General features: G+C 47.3%; 2 protein-coding genes across 4 annotated transcripts in view; one reads left to right on the forward strand and one right to left on the reverse strand.

Moving 5' to 3' along the window:
* The first annotated feature begins 708 nt into the window (after positions 1-708).
* TNFRSF13B (TNF receptor superfamily member 13B) lies at positions 709-6,707 on the forward strand. The gene is made up of 5 exons (XM_027683910.1): positions 709-874; positions 2,930-3,070; positions 4,101-4,217; positions 4,721-4,930; positions 6,066-6,707. Exons 1-5 carry the CDS (start codon positions 715-717, stop codon positions 6,338-6,340), a joined length of 903 nt encoding a protein of 300 aa, XP_027539711.1. The 5' UTR covers positions 709-714; the 3' UTR covers positions 6,341-6,707.
* A 5,641-nt stretch (positions 6,708-12,348) lies between these two features.
* USP22 (ubiquitin specific peptidase 22) overlaps positions 12,349-27,386 on the reverse strand; it is a 96,807-nt gene continuing 81,769 nt past the window's right edge. For all 3 annotated transcript variants that reach the window (XM_027683558.1, XM_027683557.1, XM_027683559.1), the window contains 7 exons: positions 24,622-24,727; positions 22,613-22,771; positions 20,393-20,519; positions 18,798-18,889; positions 17,245-17,307; positions 15,233-15,382; positions 12,349-13,255 (listed from right to left, as the gene is read on the reverse strand). In XM_027683558.1, coding sequence (XP_027539359.1) covers positions 13,213-13,255; positions 15,233-15,382; positions 17,245-17,307; positions 18,798-18,889; positions 20,393-20,519; positions 22,613-22,771; positions 24,622-24,727 — 740 coding nt within the window. In that variant the 3' untranslated portion in view covers positions 12,349-13,212. The remainder of the gene's footprint in view (positions 13,256-15,232; positions 15,383-17,244; positions 17,308-18,797; positions 18,890-20,392; positions 20,520-22,612; positions 22,772-24,621; positions 24,728-27,386) is intronic.

The following is a 27,386-nucleotide window of genomic DNA, read 5'->3' on the forward strand; positions in this document are numbered from 1 at the left end:
GCAGGAAACAGGGAGAATCCTCTGGAGGCTTCCAGCAGCACATAGGTGGCTCTTTCCCACTGTGAAACCAAGCTGTGTTATTCATGCTTTGTGCTTTGAGCCCAGTCAGGACCCTGGTTGCTCAGGCAGGACATAGCACAGCTCTCCTGCCTCCCAGACATGGATACACCAGAGAAAATCAGTATTTAAAGTATCTTATTGGGGCCCACAAGATGAGCTGTGAGCAGGAGACAAAATAGTGGTGTGGGCTGACCACCCTGAGGACAGGGAAAGGATGGATGCCCCAAGAGATGCTTGGTCCCCGCAGCTGCCTCCTCCACAGAGCAAAACATCCTTCTCTGTGGAAGAAAACATCCCAATGGCACAGGCTGCCCAGGGCAGTGGTGGATTCACCATCTCTGGAGGGATTTAAAAGACATGTAGATGTGGCACTTGGGGACATGGTTAGTGGTGAACGTGGCTGGGTTAAGGTTGGACTCGATGATCTTAGAGGTCTTCTCCAAACCTAATAATTCTGGGATTCTATTGCAGCCAGGTGCCGCAGAGCCCCTGCCCCTCCAAGCCCCTGTGAAAGGTGGCCACCTGGCCCAGGACACCTGTCCCTGCTCCCAGTGACACATCACCCCGCAGTGTCCCTCCCACCCTGACCCGCACTCCCGGCAGCCCAGGGACCCCACGAGCCAATGGAACGCGCTGGGTGTGCGGCCGATTTGCATGGAAGGGATAAGGGGAAACCCCAGGAAATGCACAGCCCAGGCATTAATCAAATCTTTCTCTAATAATAAACCCTCCAAGCCATGCAGGGGCCTGGGGCTGGAGCTCGTGGTGCCATGGCAGGAGCCGAGGGGGATTAGACACCACGGGAGAGTCAAACGTGAGTCACCCCATGGAGGGGCTGCACGGGGAGATGGGGGTGAGGGGCTGGTCTGTGCCAGGCCTTGGGGCTTGGCCACGTTCCCAGAGTGCCGGCAGGGAGTGGAGGGTCTCCTCAGGTCCTTGCTGGAGGAGCAGAGCCACCACAAAGGGCTCCCACCCTGCTGAAGTGGTCAGTGCTGGGGGGCTGGAGGTGGAATCACAGAATGGTTTGGGTTGGAAGGGATCTCAAAGCTCATCTCGTTTCCCCCCCCTCGCCATGGGCAGGGACACCTTCCACTAGCCCAGGTTGCTCCAAGCTCTGTCCAACCTGGCCTTGAACTTCCAGGGAAGTGTGGGAAACCACAGCTTCTCTGGGCAACCTGTGCCAGTGTCTGACCACTCTCACAGGGAAGAATTTCTTTCTAATAACTAATCTAAATCTACCCTCCTTCAGCCTAAAGTAATTCCATCTTGTCCTGTGGTCAGCTGATGATTGGGATGCGGGATCCATGGGGGAATTCAGGGTGCTGGTCTCTAATGGGTGGAGGGACAGAGGGGCAGACGCACCTGGCTCTGCTGGAAAACCCATGGCTGCAAAGCCTGGCTGCACCGTGCTGGGAGCACCATGTGCATCTTGGGGGTCTCCAGGGAGGGGAGCTCAGCCATCAGGCAGGATTTGTCCTAGATAGGGCCAAACATCTCCTTGGACCTGCCCTTGGAGCAGCTGGGAAGGAGGTCCACAGTCTGCATCCCCCCGGCTTCAACACAGCCCTAAACCTCTGTTTCCCATACAATTATCCCTTGGGAAACCCCACCATGGGTCAAGGATGGCTGAGGCTGCCATTCCCAGGGTTCACTGCCATCCCCAAGGACTCCCAACATCCCCAGGGCTTCCTGTAACTCCCAAGGGCTTTCTGCCATCCCCAGGGATCTTGTCATTTTTTTCTCTCTGGGTATAAAGTATCTTCAAGGAGCACTGGAGGAAACCACCTCCCTCTGCCCTGGGGATTTCTCCAGTCAGTTCAACAGAAAGTCATTATTTAATTTTATAGCAATGTTAATTGAACAACTGGGAAGATAAGGCTGGCATCCCTGTGCTGAGAGAGGATTTATCCCTAGGAATGGGAGGGTTTTACCTGCGCTGCTTCAGGTAGGAGTACACATCCACAGCCCCTCTGCAGGGTGGGAGATGGCAGGACAGACGGACGCGCAAAGTGCCCAACCTCTGCACGCTCCCAAGTTCTAGAGAGAGAGGAGAGATCCTAGCAGAGCACAGGGGATTTTCTGGATAAAATCCCAAGCCTGGCTTTGCCAAGGCAGCATTGCAGCCTTTGGGCACGCGGGGGCCAATTCCACACCTTCTGAGAGTTTTAACCTTTTTGGGCCCCGTCAGCACCAGCATCACCCACCCAGGAAACAGCTGCGGCTCCCGGCACGGCTCCGCTGAGGGATGTGGTGTCCCACGAGCCCTCTCGGCCAGCAAAGAGCACATTTCCACCACGGCCACCCCCGTGCTGGGTTAGAGCTTCCTGCAGCTGCTCCGTGGCCGCAGACCCCGCACGTGGTGTTAACGCGGCACAGTGTTCATCAGGTGTAAGTCGTTGACCAGATTTTTGGGCTGCTGAGGGCTGCTCATGCCTTGTTTCTGTGTCCTTGGTGTCACACGCAGCACATACAGGCACTGGGAGCACCGTGGCAGGGGATGGTGGGGCAAACAGCCCGTCACAGGGACAGGAGCACGTCCACCTCTAGGCATCCCAGGTGGCACTAAAGCTCTCCTGGGGACACGTCCCTCCTGCTGCTTCGGGGAGTCTTACACATCAGGTGGGGTTTCACTGTGACACCATAACACTCAAAAGAGATGTCAGAAATGACACATGAACCACCTTGGAGCCACAGAGGAATTCAGAAGTTTCCAGAACTAAAATTTGTTTCAGAAAACGTCACCAGTGCTCACTCGGGTCTTGTTTCTGGTCCCCCCTGTGAGCAATCCCAGCCCTAGAAAGGGATGAGGTGGCTGCAGAGCAGCCCCATGGTGGCCACCCCGTACCTACCTGTGCCTCTCGTTCCGCAGCCATGGATGGGACACGCGTGGGGCGGGATGCCATGAACAACTGCACCGACCAGGAGTACTGGGACACCCTCGTTTCCCAGTGCATCCCCTGCAGCCTCGTGTGTGGCCGGCCCACAGCCAGCAGGTGTGATGCCGTGTGCGGTGAGTGCCAGAGGGGCAGTCACGGGTACCACGGGGCTGTTCTGGGATGGAGCAGGCAGGGATGGGGCAAAGCTGGGAGGGAGGATCAGACCCTGGGATGAACCCCAGGGTAGGCTCTGAGCCAGCTCAGCTTAGCAGAGCTTTGGGCCAAAAATGCAGGACTATTCAGCTCAAAAAATGAGCCAAAATGTTGCAAAAATGCAACGGCTTCCCAGCAATGGGCTGGGGCTGGCTCAGCGCAGATCAGGATGGAGTTGCCCACTACACTGCTTGCTCCCTTCTGGGGTCACAGGGCTGCATTAACACTTCTGTCCCCCACTGGTGTCACCCCACCCTCCAAAGGCAGGGCCTGGGGAGCCATCAGGTTCAGTGGATGTGGATAATGATAAACCCAAGCTGTAGGTCTGTGAGCCTGAATCGTGGGCCCTGAGCTGGTACAGGCCCTGAGGTGTCGTGTAACAGGTGGGGAGGAGGAAAAGGGACAGATGCACTTTGCACCCAGACCCTGTGCAGTGCCCCTTCCCTCCCTGGTGAGCCACAGTCTGGGATGGCTCCACCCTGTCCCAGGGCTCAGGGGACACAGCCCTGCACACACAGCCACAAGTCACGTCTCTCTGCTGAGGACAGAGATGCCACCCCCAGCATTCTGAGCCAGGGCTCAGGCAGGTTTTGGTATGTCCCAAAAAACTGTGCAAGCCTCAGGGCAGCAGCAGCTCTAAGAGCAGCAGCCAGGAGCTCCCAGCTGCAGGTGGGTACAGTTGGCTGCAACCATTCCCTCCCTGTGCAGCCGCCAGCAGATGCCTTTCCCCAGCATTCACCACCCAGTCAAACACCACCCCAAATCCCACGGATCTGTCACCCTGCCAGTCCTGGAGAGGTTGTCCATGCTTATGGCAGTGCATCGGAACCGTGAGCTTGGGCTCGTCCTCTCGTGAATCCGGGCGCCCAGGGGTGCTGGGAGGGTGGTTTGGGAGCCTTGTGTGGGAGGATGTGCTGAGGACACCGTGTTCATCTCCCTCCTCTCCTGCAGAGTCCATGGACTGCAACAAGACCCCTGGATTCTACTACGATGACCTCGTGAGAAGCTGCATCGAGTGCAGCACCATCTGTGGGCAGCACCCCAAGGAATGTGCCCCGTCCTGCGAACGTGAGTGCGATGGGGGCGGGACCCCGGGGCTGGGCTGGAAGAGGAGCTGGGTTACAGAAGTTGGAGAAGGGGCAGCAAAGCCCACCCTGCTCTTTGTCCTGGGGGGGGCTGCAGTGCCTTTTCCCTGTCGTGTGCCGGTGATTTACAGGCCTGTTGGCTCCACCAGCCAGAGCAGGACTGGCAGCTGCAGATCCCACCTGGCTGAGCCGCCCCCAGCCCTCAAGGAGGGGGAGTGAGAAGGGACTGGTAGATCCCAAGATCTACAAGTCCCACACGGGGGTTGAGACAGTGAAATGATCCCTGGAGGTGGGGGAAGGCTGTGCACAGGGTGTGGGAAAGGATCTCCTCTATCTCACCCTGGAAGAGAAATGCCAGCAGACAGAGGGGTACAGAGGTGCCCTCAAATCCTTTCCCAGTGGAGAGCACGAGTGTTATCAAAAGTCAGTGAGGGAATCACGTACCCGAGGGGTGCCTGAGCTCACCCACCTCTGCCTGACCCGCAGCCTCTCCCCCGTCGCCCGCGGCCATGCTGGAGCAGAAGGCGTGTGCGGAGCAGGAGCCGTGGCTCGTGGTGTATCTGCTGCTGGGGCTCTGCCTCTGCGCCCTCATCTGCTCCCTGCTCCTGGGCTGGACACACCTACGCAGGAAGGGAGAGGTGGGCTCCTGCCAGGCTGGCACTGGGACCTGCCACTGCAGGGAGGACTCTGCCAAAGGTGGGTGCTGGATGTACTGGGGGGACTGGGAGAGGGTGGTGGGCAGGCTCAGGCTCCCAGGCACTGCTGGAGGGGCAGGAAACGGAGCCGGATCCTAAGAGGGAGATAAAGTAAAGCCAGTGATGGGCAATGTCGTTCAGCCTGAGCCTGGAAGGGGAGCAGGACTGGACCCCTGTGCCCCAATTCTCCTCCGTAACCCCCTTCTCAGTCACTCCCCACGAAGTCCCAGGCACCATCCGCCAGCACCTCTCCAGTCTCCACCCAGAAGCCAACCCTCTTCCAAAATGAACCACCTGTCCCAGGAAGACCCAGTTTTAGCTCTGGAGCCAAAGGGACTTCACAAGTCCTTGCATTGAGGAGAAAAAATAGGGAAAAGATAATGTGGAGCAATCCAACACGGAAAAGGGGTTTTTATTCTTCCTCCTCCTCTTCTCCCCTGCCTTTCCAAAAAATTGTCTACTTACCTATTTCTCTACACACACACATGCTTACATTTGCATACCTCAAAGCCATCAGGTCAAAAATCACAGAGGAAGAGCCCAGGAGCTCTCTGTGTGTCACAGAATCGCTCCAAGAAGTGTCCCCCAAGCCACTCCTGCTTGCTTTGCCAAAGGACATGGGACATCAGTAACTTTTAAGGGAAGCCGCCAGGTTTGGAGACATTTACTGGGTGTTCTTTAATGCTCCAGCCTAGCTGTGCTCTTCAGGGCTCAGATGATGGATCAGACCCTTTGACAGCGAGTGTCCAGCTCGTGGACACCGTGGGTCCCTTGGGAGCCATGGGAGCCACCTGGAGCTCTGGCACCTTGTGCTGCACTGTGGCATTGGCTACAAAAGCAGCCTTTAATGCAAAGTCAATTTATACATAACGTTATAAATATTACACTTAGTGCTAAACCTCCATCCTTCCTGTTCCAGACGCTTCCCCATTTCCCCTCAGGTCTCAGCTCCGTGGGCAGCAGGACCAGGTGTGGGCAGGCAGCTGATGCAGCACAGGCAGCACACAGTGCTGGGACCTGCCTGTCCTCTCCAGATCCAGGCCCAGCTCCTCATGGGTTTTAGTGCAGCCCTTTGGAGCATTCCTTAGGTAAAAGCTGTTCCTAAAAACCCCTCAGCTAACACAGTTTCTCTGCAGATCGGCTGGTGGAAGCGGGCAGCGTCGGTGAGGGATTCACTGGCAGCAGAGCCCCAGAGCCAGTGGAAACCTGTGGCTTCTGCTTCCCTGGACACGGCTCTGCTGTACAAGAGACCAAATCATGCCACAGCACCTTGTGTCACGCTGGGGAAAGAGCTGCTCCCTCCTACACCGGGATCTGCAGCACGGGAAGCGCTGGGGCCACTCCCAGCCCTGAGGACGGCCACTTCAAGTTTTTTTGTTCTCCTTCCCAAGAGAAGACACCCATGGTGTGACCAGAGTGGATGTTCCTGCACAGGATCAGAATGGAGGGGTGCTCCCTCTGCCCCCAAAACACAGTTGCTTCACCCTCTGCTGCCAGTGACTGGAACAGCTTCTACCCGGACTGGCCGACCCAGCTCAGGCTTTGCCAGGGGCTGAAGGATAAAGTGAGGGCTGGAGGTTGCACAGGGCTGTTTGCTCCCACTCAGGAAGTTAAATTCTCATTATTCTTGTGCACTCCCAGTGAGTGACAGAAGTCACTTCCCATTTACCAGCACCCAACTTCATCCTCCCACTTGACCTCCGCAGGCCCTGCCGTGCGTCCCAGCCGTCGGGAGGGAACATCTCGTGGGGGCTCTTCATCCTGGTCCCACCATCAGTGACACTTTGTCTCTCCAAAGGATCAGACTGTGGTGTCCACCAGTCCCCATGGAGAGCTCACCTTTCCCTGCTTGGAATCTCCACTGTGCACCAGAACAATTTACAGCAGAGCTGTAAATACCTCAAACATGGACTTAGATCCAAGGAGTTACTGGTTGAAGCTACAAGGATCCAGGGTGGAAAGCTCCACTGCCAGCTTCCAGCACTGCTTGGGAGGGGAGGACAGGTCAGTGGTGAAGGTGAGGCTTTACCTCATGACAGGACATGAGGAGCTGGGACAGGCACCAAAATACTCAGTGGAATTTGGTTTAAATGTGGAAGCTCATCCAAGGCTGAGAACTTTTTAAAACACTGGATCTACATATGTTTGCTTTGGGTTACTCCAAATAGCTGTTAAAAGTGAGAAACCAGCTGCAGATTGAGCTGCTTCAAGGGAATATTTTTATCTGACCTGGCTTTGAAAGCTACCATAGAAAAACAGGGATTTCAACATGTAACTTGAAGTTCTTGTCTCAACTAAAGGAGAGTGCAGAAATTTTTTGCTTGGTGAGGAATTGCTCCTGGTAGGAGCTGATCACTTCCACTTTCTCAAACTAAAACTTCAAGTTTGGAAGAATAAATGAGTCAATATATGTACATACTGGCACTGGGAAAGCTGGAGAAAGCACGAGCAGAGAGTTATTAACAGACTCTATCCCTTCCATATTATATATTTCTTTAAATGTAAAAGCTTTTTTCTCATTAAAAAAGGCATCACCTGGGAGGGTGAGCCTTTCACTCTGGTCACCTCCCACACTCTCTCAGTACCAACAGTCCATTTGCCTTCCAACCTCCAGGCCTCCTCTATCTCCCACTCTCTCAATGTGAAGACTCTCTTGGCCTCCCCTCTCACGTTGCCACCTTCCCTTTCCACTGTGGCCTCTAATTCCACAGCATCATCTTCCATAGCCTTAGCTCCCTCCTGTGGAATCTGCTCCAACGTGCTCTGGTCTCATGCCATCAGTTCCTGTGGTCTCCAGACCTGTGGTTTCCGGCCCCACAACCTCAGCTCCCAGGTCTCCAATGCCTTGCCCCCAAAACCTGTGGCATCATTAGCATGCCAATCTCTCTAGACCTCCAATAGTCTTCCAGCCCCAGAAGTTACCTTGGCCTCTACCCTTGTTCAGCCTCAACACTTCCTTAGCCTCAGTTCTTCCTTGTTCTGCATCTTTGCATAGACTAATCTCTCCTTCAGCCTCCCCTGTCTCTCAGTTTCTGTTCCAGCTCAGCCTCACTCTTTCTTGCCTTTCCACCATCTCCTGTTCTGCTGTTTGTCTCCTACACCCTTCAGTCTCCCCCTGCCTTCTTGCTCAGCCTCTGTTCCTGCTGTCAGGCTCCTGCTTGTGCTCAGACCTTCAAAGCCTCTTGGTTTCTCCTCACCCTCCACTCCTGCTGTGTCCTTTTCCCTCTGTGCCTCCTACAGCACCACGTCCCCCACCCTCCCTGGGGGCTCCACCAAGCCTGAACCCCCCCTCAGGTGGGGCCTCCCCAGCACCAACAGCATCTCTTCCTCCTCTTGGTTTCCCTTCCCTGCAGCCTGTCCCCTCTGTCAGCCTCTGCAGGGTGAATCCCAGAATGGTTTGGATTGGAAGGGATCTTAAAACTCATCTTGTTCCACCCCCTGCCCTGGCAGGGACACTTTCCACCATCCCAGGTTGCTCCAAGCCCCATCCAACCTGGCCTTGGATGCTTCCAGGGATGGGGCAGCCACAGTTTCTCTGGGCAACCTGTGCCAGGGCCTCATCACCCTCACAGCCAAGAATTCCTTCCCAATATCCCATCTAACCCTGCCCTCAGTCAGTGGAAAGCCATTCCCCCTTGTCCTGTCACTCCATCCCTTGTCCCCATTCCCTCTCCAGCTCTCCTGGAGCCCCTTTAGGCCCTGCAAGGGGCTCTCAGGTCTCCCTGGAACCTTCTCTTCTCCAGGTGAACCCTCCAGCTCTCCCAGCCTGGCTCCAGCACGGAGGGGCTCCAGCCCTTACAGAATTTCCCTGGACTCCTCTGGACTCGCTCCACAGTTCCACTTCCCCCTCACATCAGGGCTTCCAGAGCTGGAATCAGAGCTCAAGGTGAAGGGGTTTTGCACCTACCTGGGGGCAGCACCAGCACATCCTTTCCTTGCATCAGGACTGGGAAAGCCCCCAGTTCTGTGTCCCCTCTGCCCAGGCACTTCCCAGTGAGGATGGAGGTTCCAGGAGAAGGAAAACCCTCATAAACAGAAGTGGTGTCTCATCACACTGCCCCTCCCCAGCAGAGAGCTCCCGTGGGCAGCACTGGGGACATGTGGCTTTAGCCCAGCTCCGGTGGCCTGTGGACCTTCAAGTGTCACCTCCAGGATCCCCCAGTCATGGCTGTGCAAGGAAATTCAGAGTCTTATTTAAAACCAGGATTTAAAACCTGAACCCCTGCCACCGGTTTTGCAATTAGGGCATCCCTCGAGGATCAAGAGGCATCAATTATTCAAAGGAGAAAGCTTTTAGGGAAGTGTTCATGCCAGCGAGTGTGGGAGCTCACCCTGCGTGGCACCGGCAGCTCCTGCTCCAGCTGGCCCAGGAGCCCACTCACCTTCTCACACCCAGGCAAAGCCCATGTCGGGACAGGGCTGTTCCTCCTCTCAACAGGTGGCCTGGTGTCCCAGAAATTGGGGAGAACACTCATCAGAAGCCAAGTGCTTCCCTCCTGCCCTGGGAGCAATCCCTCACCGTCCCCTCCCTGAGGGAATATAACTACAGTTATCAGCATAGAACAGGTAACACAGAGCACCTTGAACAAAGCAGCAGTGAGAGTAACATACATCCTTGGGTCCTGGAGAACCAAGAGGAATCAATGGATTTGGTATCACATTTGCAGCCATTGGCCAGCAGCTCCAATGGATCACAGCTGGAGACATCACTTCCAACACTAGGACGTTGTATGTTTGGAACACAAACAGTTCCAGCTGGGTGAGTCACAGTAAATGGAATTAAGGGCACTAATTCTGAGCAGCAAGAGCACTCACTCAGGGTTTAACCAATTCTCCCATTTCTGCTTTTTCCATTGGGCACCAGCATCAGGCAAAGCTTTGGCTACAGTCGAGTGGCTGAGGGTCAAGAACATACACCTAAAGCCACTTTCTGGGTATTTTTGTGCCCCCTGTAGGGCTCTGTTCACTGCTGGCAGGTCACAGAACACACAACCACCATGAGCCTGCATCACTGCACCAGCCTTTGTTTCCAGTCATTTCTGCAGATGCCTCCTCCCAGCAGACCCAGCTGTGCCGATATAAAATGTGTCTCAAAGCAAACAAGTCAACCCCAAACTGCTCCCCGAGATGAGGAGGGTGAGCAGCTGAAGCAGCAGAGTTGTCACTCGAGGAGGAGGCAGCCTGTCACTGCTGTCTGTCAGCACATCGGGGAGGCTCCGCTTCACTCGTGCTCGGCGTTTTCCTACAGGAGACGTTGAGGGAGTTCCAGAGAAACCTCCCGGCTCCCCAGGGAATAACTCAGCACAGGAGCTGCACAGCTGCTTCTGAAGGGATGGAGGGCAAGAGAAGGCTGTGTTGGAGAGAAAGAAAGCAGCATGAGGGGTAGTGCTGCTCATAAGACAGCAGCTGCTCTTCCATTTTTATAGGAAGAGGGAAAATGCTCTCCCCTCCTCTCAGAACCTGCGCTGATTTACTGCTGCTGGAAACAGGACTGTGCCTGGTACAATCTGGAGAGGGACACGGAGGGTGGGATGGCAGGCGGGGGGGGAAGAAAAGAATAAGAGCTTTTAATACACCAGGAATTCTGCTTTTGAAACCAGAAAGAGCCCTGAAAGCTCCCCCTGAAAACCATCTGCGCCGGTGCAGTTGCACAGAGCAGAGCCCCCTTCACCAGATGGGTGGGGAGGAAAACCTAACGGTGATTTATACATCTGGCCTCGTCCCTGAACAGTTTGTTTCTAAAGGCTTAACAAAGCAGCCTGCAGTCGCTCCGGTGGGGCGTGTGCTGTGCAAGAATTCATTAAGAAAGCAGCCAAAGGCTCAGACCTCGGCGCCACAAAGCGAAGGCTCCGGAGTCCTCCTCGCAGCCCGCGCGGTGGCACTGCTCCTCTGCTCCTCTGCTCCTCCTCCGGCTGCAGGAGCGGCGGGAGCGCCAATGCAGCAGCCCTGGGAACGAGGAGAGGCTGCTCTCGCCCTCCTCTGCAAGCCTGCTGCATTATTAAAAGGTAGCAGAGAGCGTCGTCAGGCATCCGCACGATCCCGTGCCCGATTCCAGGGGGGAAGGAAGGAGGGGCTCCCCCTCCTGCGGGTGCGCCAGCCATCCGCAGTTCTCCAGCCATTTTCCATCCGCGACGGGAACGCTCCGGGTAAACTGTGCAGCCCCCAGTTACAGCTGGAAATTCTCTGAGGCACGACGGGTTACACAGGCAGGGGACGGGATGGCAACCCCCCCACCACACCCAGCGCTCTGGGTCTCAGCTGGCATTCGAGGTGCTTCAATTCCTTGCTTCTTCCTCCTTCCCCCTTGCAAGCTGTCGCAGAGATCTCTTGATGTACAAAACCTCCTTGTGCTCTTCCAGTCTGTGTGCAAATCAAACGAATTCCACCGCCCTTTTGTTCAGTTGCTCTTGCAAGATGCTCATTCAAAAAACAAACATGCTCAATTCCCTTAATTTACTATTTTTCTGTTCATCAGACGGTGTCTCGGGAAGGTTAGATATGTGTGAATCATTTCTAGTGCACAGAACCTAAAGGGTTGGACTCCTCTGTGTTTTTCCACACAGGTAAAAGCCAAGGAATGGCTGGCTGGATAATTATGCAGAGGTTAATGACCAGAGAAGCTGCGGCTGCCCCATTCCTGGAAGTGTCCAAGGTCAGGTTGGACAGGGCTTGGAGCAAACCTGGGATACTGGAAGGTGTCCCTGCCCACGGCAGGGGCGTAGAATGAGATGAGCTTGAAGGTCCAACCCAAACCTTTGTGATTCTGTCATTTTTGGTGTGACTTTTACACCAACTTACACGGCGCCCAACTCTGATTCCTCGCCCTCTCCATAAGGAAGGGAACCAAAGCCATTTTTGCTCTCTCATCTCTGTTCTGAGTGGTTTCTCTCACAGGCTACAATTCTACCCCCAGCCCAACCTCCTGAGAGCAAGATCCAGCACACGAGCAGTTACTGCTGGTACCTGGACACAGCGATGGAGGGGGAGAAAAGGCCCCAGAGCTCCAAGCTACACACACCAACACACAGGCCGACACACAGGCCGTGGCTCTGCAAGAGGAGAAAAGCATGTGAAGAGTTAATCCATGTGGGAGGATACAAGGAACCAATACCAGCCTAGCACATACCATGAAAATGTGTTGTTTACTTAGAGCACTGCAGAAGGGCTCAATAGCAGCAGATCCATCGCTCAAAGCTGCCCCTGCACCGACCGTTCCCAACAGATGGTACATTTTTCAATACTGAGGTTCTCTCAAGTGTCAGATATATATAAATCCACCTTTGGAAGGCAGCAAGGGAAGAAAACAAACCAAAACCAGCAACAACAAAACAAGCACTTTTGAGAAATTCAAACTTATTCGCAAGATTTAAAAAAAAAAACACCAAAAAAAACCCCAAAAAAAAAGAACCAAGACCACTCTTACAGTATAAACACGCCAATTCATTCATTTTTACTGATGGTTGCATTTATGAATTTCATTCTCGTGAAAAAAGGGAATAAAAGGAAAAAAATTAAGAAAATAGCTATTTATAGAAAACAAAACAAAAAAGGGCTCAAACAGAACAGAATCTGTGCTGATGCTTCTGACGAGCAGTCCGATGGCATTGAACATTACCTGTGCAAGCAGGCATGCTTGAAAACCTGTCTGAGTACTGCAGCTTCAGTTCCACAATCCAGGATTTCTTTTATGGTTGTTGGAAAAAAAAGAGCCTAATAGTTTCATACTGTATTTATTTAATAACTAAAATTCACAAATAAAAAGATACTTGCAAAGTCCTTTAGTTGTCTCATCCCCTCCTCCTCCACTCTACTGCTTTCAGACCCATATGCATAAAAAAATGGGTTTGGATTTTTAATTTTAACTGTTATATGATTGGTCGTTGGAGCTGAAGCACCAAATGGAGAAGATGCTTTATGGAGATGAGGGTAGAACCCTTTTGCCTTCCCACACACATTTTGGAGGAACACAGGAGATGTACCAGCACCCGGACTCCTCTGCTCCCATTTCCCCCACCCAGAGCATTCCTTTCATTTTATATTTCCTCTGTTAAGTGACTGACTGCAGCCTCCTTTCCCCCTTTCTGCCCTCGTGGGACCGCACACACGTCGGACATTGTTCATTTCTCACTCTCCAGGCTTTGAGTCAGTGTCAAGTAGGTCCTGTTACAGCTCAGTGCGAGTTGGTTTTTAATGGGTCTTTTCATTTCAGGTAGGTTTGTGTGTCGATTTAGAAGGCTTGTGTATTTTCTTCCTTGTTTATATCTGACAAGCTGCTGGATAAGGCTATTCATACTCCAGGAACTGTTTGTGATAGAACAGCAAATATCTGCAAGAGAGCAGAGGGGCAGTTTCAGTTCTCTGCTCTGCATCGGAGCAGAGGAGAGTTTTCACTGATGGGATCATAAAATACAAGGACTGTTCATTTGTTTTTTCTTTGCAATTTCTTGAAGCAACTCCAGGGACAGTAACCAGGGATGAGAAGAAGGGAAGCCAGCTGACATAATTTTACCAGCAACTCAGGAAACTGAACCATTACACATCGAACAGGAGCCCCAAAACAGCAAACAGGAGCCCCATGGATGTCCCATCCTTGGAAGTGTTCAAGGGCAGGCTGGATGGAGCTCTGAGCAACCTGGTCTAGTGGGAGAAGTCCCTGTCCATGGCAGGGAGTTTTTAAGGAAATTTGACTCCTCCTACCCAGGCCATTCTATGATTCTGTGAAACAGTCAAACCTTGCTGTACAATCTACTTAGAACCTGAAAGCTCTGGAAGATTGGACCGTGTTGGTGCCCAGACAGGAAGCAACTATTTGACACTAATGTGACACAAAATAAAGGTGTTTTAGGATGCAACTGTTGCTTTAGAGTCACATTTACTGGAGCATCAGACACCAGGATTATTGCAAACTGCCTTCAATTTACAGGTACAGAAGCAAAAGGAAGAAGCAGCCATGTGGAGGAACACTCTCAATCAAATATCCGATGTCTCAATCTGTACTCAAATCTGGTGTTTTAAAGGATGAAATTCTTCCTGTCCTTAATTCCTGTGTGTGTGCTGGCACAGAAGGGAGCCCAGCCCCCAGCAGTGACACGTCAGAAGAAGGGGACTCATCACATGCTCACACAGCCACTGATGAGCCTTAAAATGCTCCAGAGCACTTCTGACACTTTCCAATTGTTATCTTTCCATCCAAGCCCTATGGAGCTTCCCTCACACAGTGCAGATCTACTCAGTGTCAGTCTTTATCTGAACCAGGGAATGGATCAGAGCTCAAAGCAGCCTTTAATAAGATGGACAGGCAACAGTTGTGTTGCACATCCTCTCCTCCTTGCCTCTGGCAGGTCCTTCCACAGCCATCCCCCCCCTGGGCACCAGCCACTTGTGACTGACCTAAAACAAACTCATTTCTTTGCTGGCCTCAAAGCACAAGGTCCTTGTCAAATCTTTTAACACTAAAATTCAGATATTATGGATTTTATTTTTTTTTTCACTTCTGGGTTGAAGTTCAAAAAAATGGAAAAAAACCCCAGGAAAATCTATTAAAAAAATTACAAACTGAACATTGTGCCTGCAGCAATCCTTGAAAATGTCAGGAATAATTAAAGTAAGAACAGTAAAGGCTTATCTTGCCAGTACCAAATCTACAGTTGAAAATGCAAAATGAAGACTTCAGACTTTAAGTTGCTTTAAGCACCAGTCCCCAGTGCTTCTCTCAAAAGAGGAACACCACGGTGCTTCCCTTTGCAAACTGCTGCTCTCCACTCCCAAAACCTGATTAATGCAACTGTGTGAAACCACAATGTCAAACTGAAATCAATTTAAAGCCATGAGCTAAGAAACAGCTCATGTTCTCTACCTGCCTCCCATAGAGCCTTGTAACTCTGGGTCACACCATTTTCTTAATGGCTTTTCTTCAAATCTTTTACACTCATAGTAATACAAAGGTTCTGCAGGCAAAGACTGGATTGTGTCATGGAGGTAAGTACTGCTCCCACACTGGGTGATCACATCACTCTGGTTTTCAAAATCCTTTCCATTAGCAAGAGTTTGGACATGAGCACCAGTTACAGGCACTGCTGAGTCACCTGATGTTCCTCATCCTTCCCCTCTTCTTCCTTCAGCAAATCCAGGAGTTTAAAACAATTGTGCATATATATATAATTATGCATAGATTGATGCTGAAGCACTGAACACCACACAGAGACAGGAGATATTCAAAGGGAGAAATCATCCTTCTCTATGACTGAAAGGTTTTTTAAAGTCACAGTTTCCCTTCTTTTCCCCTTCCCAGCTGACCACTTACCCTTCACTGTCTAGCACATCCTTAATGCTTGCCTTGGTGATTATGGCATCATCACACTTGAACCACTGGTCCTTGTGCTGCCTGATGAAGCTGGTATAATGCCCACTCTCCAAGGTTCCCTGGTGATTAACTACTGCAAACAAGGAATACCTGGGGCAGAAAACAGTCAATTGAACACGTGGATCAAAAGGGGAAAAACAACTGACATTTTAGACAGGCAGAAGCTTTTGTTCACAAACACATATAGCAATGGTAAAGGATCTGATCCATCAATAAAACACCAGCTTTAACATCTACTGGGAAGAGGGAGTCCTTGCCAAGGGAAAAACTCGCATTTTTCTTTTCCTGTTTTGCTGTTTCTGCAACTCTCCAGTCTGGTGACAGCCATCAGCTTTACCACTGCTGGCTACCAAAGATTTTTCTTCTAAAATATTGATATTGGTGCACTCCTGAAGAGGATCACTGATTATCTAGTCTGACCTTCTACTTCCCTGCATTGCTCCAGTGAACCAGAAAAAATGCATTTGAGGTATGGAGAAGGAAGCAGTCTTAAATATTTCTAAACTAATTTACTGATTAATTATCCTTAATCTGGAAAGTCTGTACCTATTTTGAAATACTGAATATATTCAGCCTCAACTTCCAGCTCTCAGATGCTGGTGTGCATTTGCCTGAAAAACAGCAGACACAACTCTGTTCCAAAGATACTGATAATCAAGTTGCTCTCATTTTCCTTCTCCTTTTCTTTCCTTAAAAAGGAGAAGACTGAAGTTCTCGGCTCTTTTGTTCAAAGGTAAGATTTTGTTTCCAGTCCTAAATACACTTGGGGCTCTTTTTCAAATGCTCTCCACTCTCTTTAACTCTTTCATAAAATGCTATACTCAAACTGTGTGTGTGATACAAGCACAGCTGCCCAATGGTAAAATAATCTCTCTAATCTCACTTGGTATTGTCCTGCTCATGTTTAAAATTCACAGAGCTCTTTTGACACAGTGGTGCCACCACAAGGCACCTATTCACTGACTGCCTACAGAGCCACTGATTTATAGTCACCCTGTTCTAGTGGAGTCCTTTAATCCAACTAGGATGGGCACAAATTTCAGTTCCAGCTGGAGGATTCCAAGATTGCTCCAGCTCTTTACTGGCACCCAGATAACTGAGCAGCCCAGGTGCCTCTGCTCTCATTACCTAAATCCTCTTCTTTTTTAACACCTTCTCCAACTTAAGGCATGTGCAAACCTCAACAGTGATTAGCTGTGTTTCTCTTTCAGACCTTTTCTAACAGTATTAAACATCCCACTCCTCATGAATCAAGCTGTAGGACCACACAACACTTGCTTGGTACCTCCTGGATGACACCTGCACCAAGACCTGGTTAGCTTGTCTTTAAATCTTTGTGTGATTCCAGTTTCTTACTCAAACTTTTAGTAGCAAATGAAGTGCCTTGAATTTAAATACACAACAGCAGCACATAACTAGCAATGAAAGCTGTAACCTTATTTAAATGAAGAGATAGGGTTTGTGTGACCGTTTTTATTCCCATAAAGCTATGGATACTGGTTTCAATTACACCCCCTTTACATTCTTGAGCAAATTCCATATCATTTACTCTGACTGTTATCAATACCTGACCAAGAGACCCCAGGATTACCGGGATCATCTATTTGGGCCTTTGAGTGTCACTGTTCTACAAACTCTCTTTGGTCTTCTGGCACTCCCTTGGCCATTGCAATAGAAAGAGGATTATTTAAAGGAAACCCCCATCCCCTGTAAGGCTGTAACCACAGGTTTTAGCTCTGCCCACAGACTGGTTGCTGGGGGGGATCACCCCCAGCTCTCAAACTCCACAGAAGGGCAGGAATTGTAGTGAGTGAAGCTTTGTTTTGCAACAGTTCAGACTTACTGTGCTGTCAAATATGGTAATGCACTGGCACTGCAGGATATACAGCAGAGTATCTCCTTCTAGAAGGCAACTACCTTTCACAGTAGGAGTCATGGAATGTGCCACTTACTTATTATCATTGTTTAGACTATCCGTCGGCTGCTGGTACTGCCCGTTCATTCTGCTCTCTTTACTGCAACACACACACACACAAAAATCCAGTCACTTAAAGCAGAGGCTTCCCAAACCCAGGAAATAGGTCTGACATGACACAGCCTGTTTGCCAAACCCGGGTCCTTACTCCACAACGCTGCTGAGCATCAAAAAGGCTGATTAGGATGCTAAGGATGCTTTATTTGCTCTCAGAGCAATGTGCTACTTCCCAAACAGCATTTCTGCTCCTGGTCAAGGCTTCAGTGCTGCAAACACACATCTGTTTACGTCAAATCTTTTATCCAAAAAGCTTAAAAACAGGTTAAGAAAAGATTTGTATTTGAAACCCGGGAAAATATCTAATTACATCAATCCTTTATCTTGTGATGGGTCAATCATCCTGGCTCTGACTTGTAAATTCATTTTGTGTTTTGACAGCAGCAATAAGATTATGCTGTTGATTTCATAGCTGGTAAAATTCAGACTACTGAGTTATGCCTGCTGATTATCCCAGCTCTATTCCATTATGCTGGATACCTTTCATCAGCAGAGCCTGTTTTATCCAGGGAGAATTCATCACAGAGGAACAGGGAAGTCTCAAAATCTCCAGAATGTATTGGAATAAACCATATATTCTTAATATAACACTATTTAGCAGAGCTTCAGGGCTCTCCTTTCTCTCCTGGTAGAAGCATCTACATTTTTCCAGGGAAACGGGGAGGGCAGGCAAACCTTGACATGACTAGTAAAATTTTAACATCAAACAGAGCCCTCTCTGAGATGCCATGTTCTGGGGCTTTCTGCATTGCTTCAGATATAAATTAAATCTGAAAATCCTCTTGTATATTTGCATGGAGTACTGACAAATACTCGTTAACTGAGCTGATTAAATTCCTTTCATAAAGGTGTATTTATATAAATGGCACGTCCTCCACAAACCCGGGAGGTGGGGGAAGTCTTGCTGTTTCTGTTTAAACACCAATTAGAAATAGCTATTTTAATCTGGACTATGTTTTTGCTTCTTGCAGCATTCTCTAAACAGAAGCTGAAGGTACAAAACAAAACACTCCAGCTTTGCATATGTGCAGGAATAAAAAGGAAGGATTTTTGTAACTTCATGAATACAAGGTTAGGCATAAGGTTGGGTGTAGTCTGGATAACGGCACAGGATGGCTGGTGGGTGGGCACTCAGGTGATGGGATCAAAACAGAGATCTAAAGGCAGGATGGATCTGGGTCTATAAATTCAACTGGCAACAAGAAACATAACACACAGTAATTAAAAAAAAAAAGTAATGTTTAAAGTAACATTTAAATATAAATCCTTTTCAGGCACATGAAACTCTACAATTTATCTAAAAATGAGTTTAGAAAAGCTACACCTCTCAAGGAGAAGCTCCCAGCAGAAGTGCCGCTGTCAATACTGTTCTATCCTGTGACTCAAGGATGTTCCATGTTTCATGCTGCACATGGATGAACTGGTAACCAGTTCTGTGCAGGTCTGTGGGGGATTTTGGACCTTGGTACACACCTGGAAGCCATGAAAGGTGTCATGTCCAGCTCCAGTGGAAACGAGACATACGTAGTGATCTTCCGCCTCAGTTTGGCTGAGTGTTCAAACCGCTGCAGGCAAAGGGGGACAGGTTTTTTTCTTTAGAGAAAGACTAAGTTTTATTCTTTTATAAATGTCCTAAGCTTAAAAACAACAACATGAAAGCATATTAAGAGTCAGTATTGCAGGGACAACCCCCAGATTTTTCCTACCAGCTCTCTGGGCTGGGAACCCCATGTAAATTCTAACACATGTCTACCAGGAAAATAAACCACCATTTTGGGGCTTAATATTAATACCATATTAATTAGATTGTTTACTTTAATATCTATGCATACAAATGTATTCCTAAGTGACATTAATAAAAAAAATATACTAAACAGAGAGAGCACACACAGCCTTTACTCAAACCAGTGTTCATTTGTACTAGGACTGTTTAAATCCATGGCTGCTGCCTACCCTGGCACACAGAACTGGTGACAACTGGAGCTTGCCTTCAGATTCACACACTTAATCCACCCATCCAATCATCTCAAGTGACAGGAGTCAAGCCTACACAGGAATACCAATTCAAATTAATGCAAAAAATGGAATATGATAACAAAAAAAGCCTTGTCCCTCGGCCAAAAGGGGCCTGCAATACCCACCATCCTCTCCTCATCTTCTTGATTGAACATTACATGGAAACAGGAACAAATACCAGAAAGAGATGAATGAGTTTCTATTTAAAGGCAGCTGCTCACTCAATTTCTCAGAAATTCTGCTCTATTTACACTTCAAGTTAATTATTTTCCAACTGTGATGCCGTAAGAATTCCCTAGCAACAGATCCAGATGTGAAAAGCTGAGACTTCTGCAATTCTTATCTTTCGAGTTTCTTTCTTGCTTTAACATGTGAAATAAAATGAAATTTGCATTTTGCATAGACAGGACAACAAAATCACTTATGAAAAATAATTTATTTTCAAAAAAATCTTCAGTCAAATACTGAACTGAGCAAGGGAAAGGGGTTGAGCACATTCACCTTGACTTGCCCAAAGAGCAGAATCCCCACTTAGCACCACATTTCAGACAGAAATTGTACAGGACTAAACTATCTGGGGGCACCAGCATTATCTACAATAATTCCACGTGACATCATCTGCTTTGGAAATCTTTAAAACTACATCGCAGTTGGGACGACACAAAAAATGTTCCTCCATTGCTATCAGAACTTTTTCATGCCTTTCCTTCAACACAGAGGCATTTTTTCAGTGAAAGTGTAAAAATATTACCATGCAGGATGAGTGTTACTGGAGATTGTTGTCTATGCTGGTTCACATATTAGACCAGCTTTCCATCCTGTTTCTGGATTCTGGCTGGTTAAATTCCCACAGACACACTGCAAAGCTACATTATAGATAATGTCACACTATCTTAATAGAAAATCTAGCTGGGCAACGCAAGCTGTTTTTTATATTAATTTATATCATAAAAGTTTAGTCAGTGAAAGCCAGAAGACATGTCCAGGAACTCAGCTCATCCTCTCAGAGAGGAAATCACATCCTCTGCTCTGTCAGCCCCCTGTGAACTTACTTTGAGATGAAAACAGGCCACAATGGGTAACTTCTTCATAGTGAGTTGTTTGGTGGATTCCTGGTAGCTATGGCAACCACTACATTTGATTTTGGCACTGCTTCCTAGATGTTCTGGCCTTGTAAACCTAAAAAGTACATTGACAAGTAGAAGGATGCACAAAACAATCAGATGATTTTTCACACATGCTGCAAACAGTTTTACCTGTGGGTCACTGGCATCACAAGAGACAGAGTCCATGGCTTTTAAGTGCCATTTGGAAAAAAACCTATAATAATGTAAAGTGCTATGGTTCAGAGGTTCAAATCTGACACTGACCACTGATCTGCTTGGGAATATTGCACTGAAGTGCATCAGTGTCTGAGAAAGAAGCTCAATGTTAATTCATCTCCTACAGCAGAACAGCTAATTTTCATACAGAAAGCAAAGATCTTTTGTTTTCAAACCCAAAAACATTGTTATGGAAGACACTCCTCTGCAAAACACTCTTCCACCTTGTAGCCCTGCAGGGCTGGGATCAAAGCTCTGACATGGAAAGGGCTGTAAACACCAAGTTCTTTTCAAAATACAGATACCTTTCAAAAAACCCCGTGTTGACAACTAGAAAAATCTCTTTCAAAATTTTCAGACAGAACTGCTCAAGGGAGATATGGGAAGAGACCATTACAGAACAGGGAACTGCTCAGAGAAAATGTACTACCTCGATGTTCTCACCACAAACTAAAGCAAAATCCCTCTTTTCCAGAAACTGTCAGCACAGAAAGGGCAGGACCATGGACTGTCAAGACCTTTCCTCCAAGTTTAGACTTCCATGGGGAAATCAGTCATCTCCCCAGAACCTGCCCTGCAACCAGGATTTTTGAGATGAAATATCTTGAAATAAAATTGAAAATTTTACATTACTGCACACAAAGCGTGTGGGGGCAACCCTGCCCTGCCTCACTCTGACTATGACTAATGCAGACTCCAGCATTAAATGACCACAGCCTCCTGGTCCCTCCTCTTGATTAATTAACAAGATTTCCTTTATCTGGCCTATGTACCATCATTCTCTGGGTTTGGTTTGCTGGTTGTTTTGTCCTTTGCTATTGTTTGTTTTCTCTTAAGTCTCTAAAGAGGCTTACAAATGTGCTGTTATTGTTGTTTCAGTGCCCTCATCTTTCTGTTTTTGTGTCATATTCCTGCTGAATCCTTCCTTCTTCAAGCCAGCTTCAGTTGCATGGCCACACTGGTTGACAGACCTTTCCTTCTTGCTAACTTTTGGGTAAAAATCTAGACCCATCCTCTTTATCCATTAGAGTTCAACTTCTTTCCAAAATCCATACTCTTTGAGGGTATCTTTGAACCCAGATGTTTTTCCTCCTCCACCATCATCCCTGATTCTACTAATCTCCATGTTCAAGAAAGTCACCAAAATTCAACCAGTTTTGCCTCTTGATGCATTCCTGCATGAGCAATTTCTCCTTTGTACTAATTCCCTTGTTTCCTGAAAATTACTGATCTTAACAGTAATAATTTAGAAATCAGATGTTAGAGATTATGAATTCTTGTTTTAGGAGGATTAGCTTTGCCCTGGGTTCCAGGTAACCTCTTCCTCAGACATATATCTACACTTGCCACAAAAAAAAGACTTTCAGATCTTCTAAAAGATTTAAGTTAACTGTACAGAAAGCCATAACCTGCCCTCCAGGTACCTGTTTCCAAGATGCCCAAGTTTCAGGTTCAGAATTAGCTTTTCTTTTCGAAAGCTCAATTCCTTTAATCCTCAATGACACCCCTACAACTCAGCTGGCAGCAGCTGACCCTCAGCTCTGCTTAGAGCAAAATCAGACTCGTACTTAGATGAATATTAAATGTATTGTGAACACTTTTTATGTGCTTTCTTAGCCTACACCACCAAGAACATGGAGGCAGACACTAGTGACTTCAATCACTTACAACCACGTTGCCTGGCAGCAGCCAATGCAAAATTTGCTTTCTCTTTGCATCGTGTGGCAACAGGTTTTGAGTGCTTATTGCCAGCCCTACTGCTGCTCTGAGCCTCCTCTGCCTTCTCACTTTCTCATATAGAAACAACAAAAATACGTGTAAAAACACCGTCTGGGGACAAAGCCGTGACAAAGCCTCACTTTTAGTCCTACTGTTTAGTGCCACCTGGAAAAGAGGAGGAAGCCAAATCCTGTTTATCCCACCAAAATATGTGTTTTGCTCAGGCCATACCTTCGCAAGCAGTCTGTGAGAGTGGTGGTGCCCGAGACATGGCTTTCCCCATTCACGACACTGCCATCACTCCCCGGACTCAGCGGCCAGAACGGGGTGGAAGAGCCTGGCAAATCCAAACTGATGTCCCAGAACGGGTCTATCGTTGTGGAAACGCCGCTGTGGGAAAGAAAACGGTTCAACACACGTTTAAAGGAAGGAAAAGGAACGGTCTCTCTCCCTTTGGGGTTGCACGGCAGGTACTTCATTTTGAGGGCTTTGGGATCTCCATCACCCCTAGAGGGCACTCAGAGATGACAGAAAATAGAGCTGCTCCAGAGTGTTTTCCCACAATCGATCGTTTTCCTGAATATTTAAAAGCCATATGTTTGGGGAAACGTATGTGATGCTTATATGTTCCATTTAGTACATTTAATACATTCTCTCACTCACTGGAGCCCTGTGACTCAGAGCAGTCTCATTCTGAGATAGAGGTACTGGTCATGGACCAGTATAAAAATGATGGCAGCTACATGCCATCCAAGCAGTTTGGAAGCTGGTCTTCTCTGGTCAAGACATGGAAGATGGTGCTTAAGGCAACTTCAAAAAAAATAAAGAGCCTTTAAATATTTTGCTGCCCAGCAGTGCACTGAATTCAGCTTTGCAGTTCCTATCAGCATCTCCTACAGCCTTTGGAATTTGAGAGGCCAAAGAATAACTGCACCAAGCAGTAGCTTATGTTCTCCATCAGATTTCTTTACAAGACAGCTGAAGATAAGCCAAGGGCCAGACCATGGAAAAAGCTTCTCGAAATTTTAACTAGTATTGACTCAAATCTTTTGCAGCATTTACATTTTTAAGAGAACTCCAGAAGTTCAGGGTCTAAGCTCTTAGTTTGGAAGCACATTCTCCTTGTACCTTTTATGTTTATTTTCTGAGTTCTCCCTTCCTCTAAAACTAGTGTCTTTCACTCTGCAATCTCATTAAGCCTTCAACATTCTGCCTTTTTCCCCTGCTTCATTTGTGCAAAAGTTGTCAATTTTCGAAAGAAAACTTCTTTTGTTAAAGTTTCATCAGTGTTAATATTGTGTCATAACACATCAAGCTTTGCATTATCACATAAGGATTCTGTGGCTCTACCAGGCAAAGAACAAAATTTCCTATGTTTTCCTTACAGTAAATCTTCTGCAAATCCCTCCAGGAAACTGAGAATAAAAGCAGATTCAAACAAGCCCAGCCCCACAGTCCATCTGCAGGACAGCAAGAATGCAAGGCAGAACAAAAAACAAGAACTCTGACTTCTGTGCTATGGTAACACCAAACACCTCCAAAGAGAAGTCAACTTGCTCCAGTACAAAGCAGAACAATAAATACATTTTTTCTTAATCTTGTGAAACCTTTTTTTCTGGTACCTGAGATTACATGAGGTATCAACCTCTTTGAAATCTCTCTTGATGATACATGAGGCTCCTGACTGAAGAAAAATGTGGTTCTGTATCAGAATTTTCTTCAAATGTAGTTGCAATCATGTACTTTCAAATCCAAAGAGCTCTTGGAAGCCTCTTCCTCATTACCTTGGAAAACAACCTTTTCTAAATTAGTAGAGTTTATATGCATAAACCCATGGTACCTTCTAGGCAATTTTTTGGTATGTCTTAATATATGACACTTAATTGGTAACTGATTGCATTTAGCTGATAGAAATTATAGAATCCCAGAATGGTTTGGGTTGGAAGGGACATTAAAGCTCATTTCATTCCACTCCACCCTCTGCCATGGGCAGAGACTCCTTCCACAAGACCAGTTTGCCCCAAGCCCTGTCCAACCTGGCCTTGGACACTTCCAGGGTTGGGGTAGCCACAGCTTCTCTGGGCACCCTGTGCTGCTGCCTCAAGATGCTGCATTTACACAGTTCTTGCCTTGCTGGAATTTTGCTGGTATTTACTGATGTTCAAGACAGAAAAAGTTCAGTTGCACTGGAGGGGTAGCAGATTCAAATCAGAGCCCAGGATCAGGAAAAAAAGACTTACTGGCAGACTTGACAGGTAACATCTGACTGCAGTCCGCCTGTGAAGATTTGGTCTATGATGCAGTTACAGTGGTTGGGGTTGTTGGCCTTCTTCCCATTATCATCACCTGCAGGAATGCAAACACAGGCTCAGAAGTCAAAAATCCTCCAAGGGAACATTGGTTTGTCTTGGACTGTGTTCCTGTAACTCTTTCTAACAAACTTATACTGCAAGTTCACATGGACAGTACAGAACCCTGAAAACACTGCACATTGAAGAAAACAAGGAAACAAGATGGGAACTCCTAGAAAAATATATCAAAGGTGATTAAATGCAATTCACTCCTGTAGAGGTGATGCTTTAAGCCATATCAGCTCTTAGCCAAACCCTTGTTCAAGGTACCTCCCTTTACAAAAATTTGCTTTGCATTGCCTGGAATAAAGATCAGCTCTTAAGACAAAGGAGTTGCCAAGATGGTTGATGAAAATGAACATTTAGCTTCTTTTCCTAATGAACAGAGAGAAGTATCAGCAAATGCTATTTTTTAATTATACCCCAGTCAAATTCTGCGAGTAGAGTGAGGGGAGAGGGTTTGTGAAGACCCATCACCCCCCCAGCCTGCTCCCTCCATCCCACCCTTTCAACATCAACATGTTCTTTCCATACAAGTTTTCACCAGTGGGAAAATGAAAGTTGTCCCTATCTGAAGTGGAGAGATCATGCTGTGTCCCCCTCCAGCTTCTCCTGAGACACAGCAATCCTCTGAGTTCCCAAGGGGCACAGCAAACACATTTCCATCTTTAAGGCATCACAAACTCTCACTGGAGTGACAAGGCCTTGGGAGCACAGTAGTAATTTTTATGATTTGAGTGCTGAGATTAGGCCAATTCAGCTTTCTTATACTAACTAGAGCATTAAATAACCAAAACCTTCTTCATGCAGCTCTCAGGTTCAAAGCCTTCTCCCTCCATTCCCCAAAGGTGAACCAGGAGTGATACATTTTTCCTTTGATTTCCAAGGCTGTGCACTGTTTATTTTCCTTGGGTAGGATGCAACTGGGTTTGCTTTGCAGTCAGAGGTGCACACACCAACTATTTCACAGCACCAGCTGATTATTTTGTGAAGGACATCTTAAAGATGTCCTCCCATCTCCAACAACAGAAACTGCTACAACAGAACTACGTTTGGCCATGTTTCCCAGTGTCTTTAACTTATTTGGAAGTATTTAATATCTGAAACTAAAATATTAAGATGCTGACTCCTCAAATCACAGCTGTTTCTCAAAACCAATTAATTTCTAGACAAGAATGTCAAAAAAAAATCATCTGAAAAAACTAAAAGCATAGGGCAAAAGACCACTTTCCTTGTGACTGTGATGCTCTAGCTGGAGTTTTCTTGCAGCAGGAAGAAATAAGATTATTTTCTTTTTTTTCCAGCGAAGTTTTAGAAGTTTGTTGGAGAATATTATATAACCTGACCTAATACTAAGTGTGGAAAAGCAGCCATAGGTGATACCTACTAAGCTGCAATAGGGCACTTGAGTTAATTAGATCCTAAATGCCTCGGGAAAGCTCTCCCTCAGCTGCTGGATTTAGGCTTTAGAAACTTTTGTTTGAATTTCCAAGAAAAGCACATTGTTTCCTTAGAGCGGCTCTTGAACAAAATGCTCCAAAATTAGATTTCAAGTGTACTGAGGTTCAAGTTGGGGGTTATCAGACCCCCTCTCAGGCATTTCTTGCTGGGAATTTCAGCTAAATCTTACTGAACTTAAGAGCTTTTAAAAGTCTCAGTGCTGCTAAGCTAATGAAGAGGGCATACAGGAAAGAGACTGTACAAGGCATCTCTCACCTACAGAAATAGCTCACTTAGAAGCTTTAAAGGAAGAAAAAAATTTAAAAATTGCTGGTTTTTATCCTTCTTTAAAAAACTTCACTTTTCCTTTTTAAAGAATCCACACGCAACTACCACATCCTTGTAATCTCACCATTTCAAACATTATCTCCCTCTGGTTTGTTTTGAGGGGGCAGAAGCAGAAAAACAAGTGTTGAGAGATTTTTTTTTCCTGGACCACAGGTACCATCCCAGTTGGGCACCTTTACCAGACAAGCCATTTCCACCTACGGAGAGAAGGAGCTCTCCCTTTTCAATTACCCAAGTCAATCAGGATCAGTGATGAGAGGGTCTCCAAAGAATACCCTGGCAAGCTTGTTCCCAGCAAAACAGAAGGGCATTACCCACTCAACATTATTTCCCATGACATTTGGTTGGAGAGGAGGGGAAAAAAAAAAAAAAAGAGTAAGATTACCACCTACTCACACTTGTCAATATGGAACAGATGCTGAGAGGAGGTAAATTATGCAGCTGAGAACTAGAAGCTGCTAGATTGTTGTGCTCAAGTTAAGGTTCCCTTCAACATTTCTGTCTCACAAAGGAGGTTTTAATTTCTTTTTTTTTGGTTTAATTTTTGTTTTTAAAACTGGTCATAATTCTTACCAGGAAAAATCAGCAGCTTCTTCTAAGAGTGGTCAGCACAAGACTAAAACCAAACTTGAAAATACATAAATGTACACACTAATGTAATTATGAGAATGGCAGATAATTGAGTTTACAAGTTTGAATTCCAATTAAATGCAACTCTCAAAAAACCCCACAAAAGTTACTGCTGTGTCTGTGCAATAACTAAGCATATTAACTTGTGTTCAAATACACAGGTATTTAATATACTACTGAAGGTAAATAACACATAGCAACTGTAAGAACAGCTACAGATGACTTTCTAACATTGT

Source organism: Neopelma chrysocephalum, unplaced genomic scaffold (assembly GCF_003984885.1).
Source record: "Neopelma chrysocephalum unplaced genomic scaffold, ASM398488v2 Primary Assembly neopelma1_65, whole genome shotgun sequence".
NCBI lineage: Eukaryota > Metazoa > Chordata > Aves > Passeriformes > Pipridae > Neopelma > Neopelma chrysocephalum.